General features: G+C 38.1%; 2 protein-coding genes across 2 annotated transcripts; one reads left to right on the top strand and one right to left on the bottom strand.

The window, feature by feature from the left end:
- Positions 1-380: 380 nt before the first annotated feature.
- Positions 381-1,411, top strand: LOC110907640. Its single transcript, XM_022152589.1, has 5 exons — positions 381-449; positions 529-585; positions 699-833; positions 927-1,052; positions 1,149-1,411. Exons 1-5 carry the CDS (start codon positions 381-383, stop codon positions 1,398-1,400), a joined length of 639 nt encoding a protein of 212 aa, XP_022008281.1. The 3' UTR covers positions 1,401-1,411.
- Positions 1,412-2,946: 1,535 nt separating this feature from the next.
- Positions 2,947-4,124, bottom strand: LOC118486734. Its single transcript, XM_035983402.1, has 3 exons — positions 4,043-4,124; positions 3,376-3,537; positions 2,947-3,268 (listed from the first exon to the last, which is right to left on the bottom strand). The coding sequence occupies exons 2-3, from the start codon at positions 3,532-3,534 to the stop codon at positions 3,014-3,016; spliced, it is 414 nt and encodes a 137-aa protein (XP_035839295.1). The 5' UTR covers positions 3,535-3,537; positions 4,043-4,124; the 3' UTR covers positions 2,947-3,013.
- Between the last annotated feature and the right edge of the window lie 8,206 nt (positions 4,125-12,330).

Genomic DNA, 12,330 nt, shown 5'->3' with positions numbered 1-12,330 from the left:
ATGCAATGTTTTTATTTTATATCTTAGACTTAACTGAATGTTTTCATAGTTTCCTGTTTTTATTCAGTCTTATATTATTGTTTTACGGTTCTTATAGATGTAATCTATAGATCGTTGAATATATTTTATACTATTTTTGTGAATTACTGATGTATTATTTTTTGATATTGATGTTACTTTGTTTGAAACATATTTAGTAAAAAATATCTCTTTATTTTTTTAGTATATGTTTTCGAAAACTGCATCTTTGAATGTAATTATTCTTTTGGTTAAAATTTTGTTTTATGATGAATCTATATGTATATTTAATAATATTTCTAATGCTCACTTTCAATTAACTATATTTTCAGTTCAGTTGCTAGTTGCTGGTTGTGTTCATAATGGGAGACAATTCCGATGATGAGGTTCTTGAAATATCTCGTGATCAGTTCGTTCTTAAAGTAGACGAGGTAAACTACTAATATCTATAAACACATTTATGATTATTGGTTATATGGCAGTAATTATATTGCATATTGTCATTTATAGGCATTACGTAAAGATTATGGCTTCTTTTTTTCACATGAAGAACCAAATGTCCACCAGGTAATCGTATATTTTTATAAATGTATATTTATACATAAAATTCATCTGATATTTAGCATAACAGGTACTCATGTACATTATTTATATTAATGTAAAATGTGGCATTTTAACAGGATATTTGCATTCCGCAAGAAGATGCTATCACCATGAATGAGGGAGTTGGAAATACAAGTAAGGGTAAACAACATGACGTTGAATGTACTTCCAAGGGATTTATATCTGAAGGATCTCAATCTATCACAAAAGATGTAAGTTTTGAGATTGATACAAATAATATTAATTTGTTAACAATAATATGGTATCGTTTTGAAGATAACATTTTTTTAATCATAAATGTAAAGGAAAATATAAGGTCGGTTGGTAGTTCCAAGTATAAGAAGCGTTTACATGGAGACAATTGCGGACAACACACTATTCCTGAAGATCCGGAAGTTTTGAACTTTACACGTAAAGGGGAATACAGGCTGGTATTATTTTTGCAATAAATCTTTAAATTTACATTATTTTTCGTTATTATTGGAGGTTTAAGATTTAAACTGTTAAATAAACGTTGTTACATGCAGCGTCTTCCGGTCGGGGTATCAAACCGCGCTGGTTTTACAAAGAAGTTTCATACACTGAAGATTGAAAACATGCAGGGGCAAGTTAGTACTTATGAAGTCAAACGGCAAAAAAACGGAAGTGCATTACGCTATTCAGTCATAGACTGGCCTGTATTTATGGCGGAAAATAAGTTGAATGATGGCGACATGCTTGATTTCACTTATGTGACTTCAAAGAAAACCGTCATCTTAAAAAATGTCCGACATGTCTAAGCAAAAGTGCACCGAACTTTTATAAATTGTCTTTATAAGAACTGTTTGGTCTTTGTTTTGGTAACTATCTTTTGAACATGTAACCATATGGACTTATTTCTTAGTAGACTTTTGTATGGTACCTAACTTTTGTGTATATGTTTAGTGTTTATGTTTATGTTTGTTTCTATAATTAAAAATCTATATCAAAATTCCAGAATGCTATACTACTAAATATAGGATTTATTGTCAATTTTTGTATTGACATTTGTTTGCTACTTATCCGTGTAATATTGATGATATAATCAATATACGTCAATTGATTATTGTAATTGATAACATACCAAAAATACAAAAACTATACTTGGAAAGCGTTAAAATATAGCTAATTTTAAATTTGGAATAACTAATCAACCATAAATCAAGATAATCTGTTGCAATTTAACTTGATATGGTATTAAATTGATTCCAAAAATATGTAAACCACTATTTATATTGAACGAACACTCTTATTTCTTTTACTATGTAAGCCTCATGTTTGTTGGTTTACGTAAGGGTTATACATTTAACGATTGGATCTTCTTCTTCTTATTGCAGTAACCTTAATCACATTTCCGGTGATGTCAAAAAGATCGAAAAATGAAAATTTGTCTTCTTCATTAAAAGATGTACAGAATGAGAACATTGCAAACCGTAAGTGCCATTTCATTGATTTATCAAAATAAAGTATCAATTTAGAGATCAGGTTAGTTAATTGTTCATCTACCATTTTACAGTTACACTCATGTCGAAAAGGTCAAAGATTGAGTCTTCGTCTTTCGGCAAGCAACCTTGCAATACAAACAATTCAAGTGGTAGCATTATGATTATCTTTCAGTTTATTGATTATTAGGTACATACATGGCTCAAACCATTGACATATACTACTTTTTGTATGCTTTTATTATTGATGTTGTAGGTTGCATATCAAGGATTCCATTTTCAGACATAACTAATGGTATACATATAATCCACACATATGTGCATAATCCTTTAACATGCTGTTATAGTAGTTTGCTTTTTATTTATACTTTGTAAATTGTAATTTTAATTTTTTTTAGTTCGCAATCCTGATACCAATAAGGAAGCGAAAGAGAGGCGAAGACAACGAAAAATCTATTTGGATTCTCGGAAATATCAGTCTTTACGAAGACATTCTAATGCTCTCAGGAATGTATCTTCAGGTAATAGTTGTAAACAAAATCTGACTCTGAAATGAACGTACTTTCATGTAATAGTTTTAAAGTTAGATGAATTCATAAAAATAATGTGACCACGATTGCGTCCTAAACATTTAAATATCTAAACCTTTTGTCCGTAATAACTTATAATCGTATATTGATGTTGTAATTTGTAGATGACCATTAAAATTAAAGTAGCATTCCAACAGGATACATATACCAAAATATTTAAACATGTAACATAAGCCAAAATATTATCAAGTAGTTTTCCAACAGCTAACATAAACCAAAAGATTTAAACAGCTTCCAAACAAACCATTGCTACATACTTATATACTTATTGCCAAAACCGTTAGTTAGCCAAAATTACCATACAAAATGGTTGAACGGTTTTGATCTATGGTACTAACCCCATTATTCTTCGATTACATCCCTAACAAAGAGTGTAGGCATATCCTCATACCACTCTAAAACGCAAAGATAACCCTTCTTGATGTTGTTTTCACGAACCCATGCTGGCCATCCCAATACACTAAACCTATTTTTCTTTTTTCCTCTTTTTGGTTCAGCCGTGACTTTCAAATTGGTTTCCACACCACGCCTATTTTTAATGGTCACCTTTCCGCAGCGATCGATTCCCATGGCTTTTGCGACCTTTACCGGTATCCGCTAAAAAATGCCAAAAAAGTATTCAGACTGTAATGATAAAGAGACTTATGACACCATAGAACAACAACAGTTAAATTACTATACAAATAATCTAACTAACTACTTACAAAACGTGAACAAGAGGAGGGCATGAAAATGATATTTGGTTCTGGTGCGTTCCAGTCAATTTCTTCCGAAGTGAAAGATTCGTCTGAGTCTGAATCTGTTAGCAGTATCACTTCCTTTTCTTTCTTTTGTTTCTCTCGCTCATTTGAAGAACGCGCCATTGACTACATATAATTATTTGGGTAAATACTAGATGTTGATTAACATAGAACATGTCGATTTAGGAAAAATCCCCAAATTTAGTAACATTTGTGTGTAACACTTATGCCAAACGAATATACATATCAACAACAATCCTGACCAAAAAACCTAAGACAAACAATAATAGATGTGCAGAAAAGAATCAATCAATAATAATAATAAAATTCCCCAACGATAAACATATTCAATTCGAAACCCTAAACCGACCTAACCGATAAAACAAACAATACAAAACCAATAACTGGAACAATAACGGCAGATCAAGATCAGAAAACATGTAATTTCGCTCAGACCAAACGAAAATCTATATAATTTGATGAAACGAGGAAGAGGATGCCGTTAAATACTAAATGTTGTCTATCACAGAACATGTCGATTTATGAAAAATCCCCAAATTTAGATCGCAAATCTCTAACACTGATGCAATTAAAGATCTAGGTTATGTGAGAACATCAGTTTGAATCGTACCTGTTGGTGATTTCTCTATGTATGCTGATAATGTGAATGCCGAACAAGTGAACCAGTTTGTATGCGTATGAAGTTAGCTATTATATAAAGGGGCAATATAGAAAGAGATAAGAATCACTGTATATGTATAGATATCTGATATCTGATATGACTATTAGATGAAGAAACCCAATTGTTACTTTATTTTATTTACAAAAGTAATCCCTATCTTTACTTAATTTTTGTATAGTTATATATATAGACTATAAAATCTATTTGTTTACTTAATGTAATTAAATTATACATATAAAACCGGTTGATTTATTACAAAAAATAATAATTACAACATATTATTTTTTAAAAAAATGAAACAATGAATTTATAGTTCTATAGTGATTCACTCTACATTATAAATGTTACTAATAAATATGTAAGTTAATAACTTACAAATCATTTTCACTGCCGGAAAGAAAGAAACGTATTACTTCTGGTCCATTCCCATTCCATTTTTTATGTCATCGTTCAAACTACTGCAGATTGTAATATGCTACCAAACTGCAATACAACTTCCTTTCTGTTACTCCTTTGTCAAATAACATGCCATTGTATTACACATTACAGTTTCCTATTTTCGAATACTTTATTTGTAATTATACATCAAATTGTATTTATACACATGTATTGTATTTATACTCACGTATTTCCTATTATCTCAGATGTCCAGCATCGAACACCATTGGGCAACATTTCAAACGGTATTATTTAACTTTTTATCTTGACAATATTTACATTTTCAATTTAAACCGTATCATTAATATTTCATGTAGCTTATATGTGTTTTATATTTAATGATTGTCTGTAAGTTTTCATCCCTAAACTTACTCAAGATGAGAGTAAGGAGAGGCGTAAACTTAGAAAAGTATACATCGATGGTAAACGTTATAGAATGCAAAAAGGTACATCACAATCAATAGATGTTATAACATCTACTTCTGGTTCATCATCCATTCCGCATGACATGGTCAATGTTACAACAGAGGCGTCCATTGAATATGGAGGTAAAACTTTAATAAATGTTTAAAGTAGGATACTATTTTTAACAAAAATTTTATTTATTAATTGGATAATGTTTATATGTTAATTATCTGTTTTTTATTATAATATTACAGTTTTTGACCCGAGATTTGTTCAAAATGACTGCAAAGGGAGACAGAGGTTAAGGAAATTATATTTAGACAGTAAAAGATCTACAAGTCTACAACAACGAAAATTATACCCTTCAAATACTTTATCATCTTCTACTGATTTAAGATTGATATCTTTCAACACGCACAATGTTACTCCTACAACGTCGGTTGTACCTACAAGTAAAAATTATATTTACCGAATAATCCAAATTTAATTTCAAATACAGTATATATGTTTTAAAAATTTAATAAGTTTGAGTATATTATGTTATTTAGGTAATGTTAGTTGTCTTACAAACAACTTGACTACTCCAATAAACGTTCGTCGTTTTTCTCTATCTTCAAACATCACAAATTCTAGCAACACATCTACCATTCTCGAAAATTCTTCTTTACAGAGGATGTCGCCAGGAAAACGTAAGTTATTAAGTAAATCACGAGTTACATCTCCTATACCAATGATTGACTTGACCACAGAGGAAACTTGTGACAACTCGAGTTTTCGACCTTCACTTTCACATTAAATGCACGTTGACTTTGACTGTTAGTATTTGATTTATTGACTTGTAACTGCACACGTTATGTTATAATGAAACGAATTGTGTTTGCTTGGTTTTGTGTTTGATTGTATATGTATAACGTGTGACTTATCAGAAAACTTAGTCTTAAACTGTTAACTCTTGAACAACAACTCGACGAAACACAAGTGTGTTTCGCCAAGCACATCTCAACGAATCAGAATTGTGATTCGCCAAGAACCATTCGACGAAACAAAGCCTGTTTCGTCGGCCCAGTCTCGTCGAAGCCCAGTAAGGGCCCAACACGTTACGTAATTGCATATGTACCGAACTCTCTGTTCATTCGTCACTTTTATCAAAACTACCGAAACCCTAGAACTCCCTTGCTCTGTGACGGCGATCTCGCATACCCGAAGCCCCGAACCGATCTAGTTGCTTCCTTGTTCTTTACGGTTAGTGTTTTTCTATGTGTGAGTGTTTGTTTATATCATCCATTACTGTTCTTGTTTGTAACCATGAAGAATCATGCTAGATTATAACCGTGTTCATGTTTTGGTTGATGATTTTGACTAGGCTATGGCCTATAGTGTTGATTTAGTGTTGCAAAACTTATTGATGTATACGGAATGAATACGCGTTACATGTTATAAATCTGTACATAGTTATACCCTGCTGATTTTGTGTTAAATGGATGATGATGTGCGGTATTGATCGATTTCTATATGATAATGATTCCGTATGTTTCTGGGTAATGATTGCTGTATGAGGATTAGATGATGATTATGTGATCAACGATTGTATGGTTGAACGTTGATAACGGCTGTTAGAATGATTAGGGTTTTCTGTGATGATTGCATAACTGACATGTTGACGTAACTGCTGCTTGACGAATCAGAATGTTTGGCGAATTAGGATGTTTGGCGAATTAGGATGTTTGGCGAATTAGGATGTTTGGCGTAATAGAATGTTGACGAATGTGAAGGCTTGACGGAATGGAACTCTTGACGAAACAGGAATGTGTTTCGCCAAGGAATAATCAACGAAATAGAATTTTGATTCGCCAAAGGGTGGTTGACGAAACACAAGTGTTTCGTCAAACATGTGTTTCGCCAGTTATGTGATTCGCCAACTTCTGTTTCGCCAACTTGAATACTTGCACAGTAACCTGATTTAACATTGTTAGAAGTCAACTGAGATATTTAACTGCTGTTAAGTGACACGCATGACTTATATGAATTCGAATGCGTACAATGTGCTACTTGGTGATCATCGATGCATTGTCCTTTGTGATTACACATACGTGCCAACTTTGTGAATACCAACTGATCATATACATATACGTACCGTAGGACTTGACTGATTGTTTGTGAGCACTTACTGTAACATACCGAACAAATCAGGTGAGTTCATTGCATTTTCTCAAGCATGCGTCCCGGTGGTTTGGGACAACTGGTAAACATTTGGAAGGGAAACCTTGGGTAAACAACTTAATCGGTTTTGGTTATTGAACATGGAATCTATTATCGGATTGCCTGGAGGGCAATGGGGTAATTAGTTGATAGCGCTATTAGGTGGGAGACCTCACACCGGGCCGTAAGGACGGGCGTGAACTAATTATCTGAGTTTCACTATGGTTGTTAAGAGGCACACTCCTCGGTTACGTAAGGGCGTTTTCCCTAGGGTAACTAGCGTGAACAACATAGTGGGTTGCTAAGAGGCACACTCCTCGGTTACGTAAGGGCGTATTCCCTAGGGTAACTAGCATGAGCAACATCGTAACACAACATTGAATCGTATTAACATACATCTGGTAACAAAACACGTTAACAAAACCTTGAACTCACCAGCGTAGTCTGACACACTTGTTTGCATGCTTGTAGGTCGTTAACCTTGGAACATGGACTTGCTATCTGGGAGTGCTGGAGTGGTCATGGATCGAGGCTTTCGGATTATCTTACATTTGATACATTGGTTTTAAGTGTTATTATGAAACATTTGCTAAACGATTTATTACATGCTTCCGCTACACAATATTTTGGGAATTGATATCATGTTGACATTTTATTTTAGTAATTAATGACATGTTTTATTTAAGTATTTACCATTGGTTCAATGTGATTGGTGGCTCGAACTCTGATGCGTAACACGCCTCGCGGGGTTTCCGCAGGTGGAATTTTGGGGGTGATACAGTTTGGTATCAGAGCCACTGGTTATAGTGAACTAGGTTTTAAAACGTTTTGTAAAACCAGACTATAACCGAACAACCTCGAAAATCAATCATGACACTCAGCTCCAGATTGCAAGGTTCGTCTCTCTCTCACTTTATACATTGCTTGCTTATCAGTCACACACTCACAACGTATATGAACTGAAGCATTTAACACCATAGTGACTTGATAGTGTGACACTACACTTCGACTCATGTGAACTATAGACCTGTGATACCATCTGCTGTGTTGTTTGAACGGGGGAAACTTCGAGCGCAAGCTAAGAGGCACTGAGATAAGCATGCAAATTGCCTTATTATTATGGGTGCACACTTAATAATAACGCGGGGTGCATGCAAGTCCCAGTGAGGCTTATTAAGCGTGAGAAGGGTTCTGCCTTATTATGTGTGAACTTGGTAGTATGTAGATATCGACATGATACTTGATATCCATCTCGTTTCGATTTCCTGAATCGGTTCATCTCTATATATAGAATCATGAGTGGACGAGGACATGGACGTGGCAACATCAACATGACTCAGGCTTAGTTGACTGACCTAATCAACACCCGTGTGGCTGAGGCTTTAGCAGCCTATCAAGTTGGTACGGAATGTACCAAGTACTCTTACTCTTATATCGCATACACGTCTTTTCACTCCTGTAACGTGTTTCCTTTCGTCATTTAGGTCAGCAAGCGCAACCTCAACCCAACCAGCCTGCGTGTACGTTCAAAATGTTTATGGACTGTAAGCCACAGACCTTCACCGGGACAGAAGGGGCTGTGGGACTTCTGAGGTGGTTCGAGAAAGCAGAGTCTGTGTTTGCTATCTGTAACTGTCCCGCTGGGGACAGTATATGCTGCGGGTACCTTGGCGGATGGTGCCCTAACGTGGTGGAACGCCCAGGTATAGTTGTTGGGCATCGAGGCAGCGAATGCCACAACCTGGGAAGACTTTAAAGAACTGATCAGGGAGGAGTACTGTCCTCGGGATGAAGTCCAGAAGTTGGAAAACGAGTACTACGACTTGAAGATGGTTGGATCTGAAGTCGAAGCGTATGTGAAGCGATCGTATGAACTGGCCGACATGTGCCCAAACTTGTCCCGGCCTATGTCTCGGAGGATTGAGTTATTCATCAAAGGGTTGCCTCCGCGTGTGAAGAGTTTGGTCACTGCAGCCCATCTCAATGATTTAACACAGATTGTTCGACTGACTCATAAGATTGTGGACCAAGAGGTAGAGAGCAATTCGTTACCCCCGCGCATTTCAGCCACTGCTGCTGCGGCACCCACTGCTACTACATCTGCTAATGATAACAAACGGAAGTGGAGCGACTACGACAAAGCACCCAGTGCTGGTCAGACTCAGAAAAGGCCAGACAACAACAACAACCGCAGCATCAGCCAGTCGTCTTCTGTCAATCAAGGCCAGGGAAGTGGCTAAAGCCAGGGTTCGTATGCAGGGAGAAAGCCACGGTGTAACAAGTGTGGCTATCATCATTTTGGGCCGTGTGGTCGGACGTGTAACAAGTGTGGTAAGCCGGGCCATGAGGCCAGGGATTGTAGGACCTCACAACCCAAATACCAGCAGCAACAGAACCAGCAAAACCAGAGACAACAGGGGCAACCACCCCAGCAGAACCAGGGTTTCAGGAAGGGGTGCTATCAGTGTGGTGACGAGGGCCACTTTAAACGGGATTGCCCTCAGCTAAACCAGAACGCTAACGACAACAACCGCCCGAATAACAACAATGCTGGAAACAACAACAACAACAACAACGGAAACAATGGGGGAAATGGTGCTCGAGGCAGAGTGTTCCAGCTTGGAGCAGGGGATGCCAGGAATGACGGCAACGTTGTAACTGGTACGTTTCCTGTTAACAATCGTATTGCTTCTGTATTATTTGATTCGGGTGCCGATTGGAGTTATGTGTCCCTAGAGTTTAGTCAACGATTAGGGATAACCCCAACACCTTTAGAAGTTAAACAAGTAGTAGAACTAGCAGATGGTAAAACGATAGAAGCCTCGAATGTCCTTTTCGGGTGTAAACTAGATCTCGTGGGTCAGGTGTTTGATATTGACCTACTTCCCGTTACGCTCGGTAGTTTTGACATAGTGGTAGGCATGGATTGGTTGTCTAAGCATCAAGCAGAGATTTTGTGTAAAGAGAAGATCGTGCGTATCCCTCTCCCTGATGGGGAGACATTACTAGTTCAAGGGCATCGTAGTGGGACGATGGTTGGTATTATCTCGGCCATGCGTGCACAGCAATATCTGCAAAAGGGGTATCCTGCAATGTTAGCGTTAGTTACTAATGCTCAGTCTGAGGAGAGAAAGATCGAAGACTTGCCAGTGGTGCGAGACTTCGCCGATGTGTTTCCAGAGGAGCTACCAGGGTTACCTCCTCACCGTCAGGTAGAATTTCGGATTGATCTCGCACCAGGAGCAGCTCCAATCGCACGTGCTCCTTACCGTTTAGCACCAGGGGAATTGCAAGAACTGTCTAACCAACTGCAAGAATTGTTGGACAGGGGCTTTATTCGACCCAGTTCTTCGCCTTGGGGAGCCCCAGTTCTGTTCGTAAAGAAGAAAAACGGGTCATTCCGTATGTGTATCGACTATCGAGAGCTCAACAAGGTGACCATTAAGAACCGCTATCCGTTACCACGCATCGACGACTTGTTTGACCAGCTGCAAGGGTCAAGTTTCTATTCCAAGATCGACTTAAGATCGGGTTATCACCAGGTAAGGGTTAGAGAAGAAGATGTTCCTAAGACGGCTTTTCGAACGCGCTACAGACACTATGAGTTTTTGGTCATGCCGTTTGGATTGACCAATGCACCAGCGGTTTTCATGGATCTCATGAACCGCGTATGTAAGCCATACCTCGACGAGTTTGTTATAGTGTTTATTGATGACATATTAGTCTATTCGAAGACCAGGGAGGATCACGAGCGTCACCTACGTCTCATCTTGGAACTTTTGAGAAGGGAACAACTGTATGCGAAGTTTTCTAAGTGCGATTTTTGGATTCGAGAAGTGCATTTCCTTGGCCATGTCGTTAACGAAAAAGGGATACATGTAGATCCTGCGAAGGTGGATGCAGTTAAGAATTGGGCGGCACCAAAGACTCCCTCTGAGGTGCGAAAATTTCTCGGTCTCGCTGGATATTATCGGAGGTTTATTAAAGATTTCTCGAAGATCGCGCAACCCCTCACCTCGCTGACACAGAAGAACACGGCGTACTCTTGGGGAACGAAGCAGGAAGAGGCCTTCCAGTTGTTAAAACAGAAACTTTGCAGCGCACCAATCTTGTCATTACCAGAGGGCACTGACGATTTTGTGGTATATTGTGATGCTTCGATTCAGGGTCTCGGTTGCGTGTTGATGCAACGCGAGAAGGTGATAGCTTATGCTTCTCGTCAGTTGAAGATTCACGAGAAAAACTACACGACACACGACTTGGAGTTAGGAGCGGTGGTATTTGCGTTGAAGATCTGGAGGCACTATCTGTATGGTACCAAATGCACCATCTACACCGACCATAGGAGTCTTCAGCATATCTTCGACCAGAAAGAATTGAATATGCGGCAACGGCGATGGGTTGAATTATTGAACGACTATGAATGTGCCATCAAGTATCATCCGGGCAAGGCGAACGTTGTAGCTGACGCCCTCAGCAGAAAGGATAATGCACCTAGGCGTGTGCGAGCATTGCAACTCACGATCCAGTCCAATCTTCCTTCCCAGATACGAAGCGCTCAGTTAGAAGCGTTGAAACCAGAGAACGTTCAAGCTGAAGCTTTACGCGGCTCAAGGCAACGACTAGAACAAAAGGGAGACGGTGCTTACTACGTAACTGGACGCATCTGGGTTCCACTCTATGGTGACTTACGACAACTTGTAATGGATGAGGCACATAAGTCACGTTACTCCGTACATCCTGGATCAGATAAGATGTACCACGACTTGAAAACTACATACTGGTGGCCTAGCATGAAAGCCCATATAGCAACATACGTCAGTAAATGTTTGACTTGTGCTAAAGTCAAGGCGGAACATCAAAAGCCCTCAGGTCTACTGCAGCAACCAGAGATACCCACATGGAAGTGGGAATAGATCGCCATGGATTTCGTGACAGGACTACCAAGAACTCAGGCCGGAAACGATACCATTTGGATGATTGTTGATCGTCTCACGAAGTCAGCACATTTCTTAGCAATCAAGGAGACAGACAAATTTTCGCAACTAGCAGCGGTTTATCTTAAAGAGGTCGTCTCTAGGCATGGGGTACCAACTTCTATCATCTCAGATCGAGATCCGCGTTTCACTTCAATGCATAAATCATTCGGTTCCCAACTCGACATGAGTACCGCTTATCACCCGCAGACGGATGGT

This window comes from Helianthus annuus, chromosome 14 (genome assembly GCF_002127325.2).
Source record: "Helianthus annuus cultivar XRQ/B chromosome 14, HanXRQr2.0-SUNRISE, whole genome shotgun sequence".
NCBI classification, from domain to species: Eukaryota; Viridiplantae; Streptophyta; class Magnoliopsida; order Asterales; family Asteraceae; genus Helianthus; species Helianthus annuus.
The sequence above is the reverse complement of the archived record's forward strand: the minus strand, read 5'-3'. Positions and strand labels throughout refer to the sequence as shown.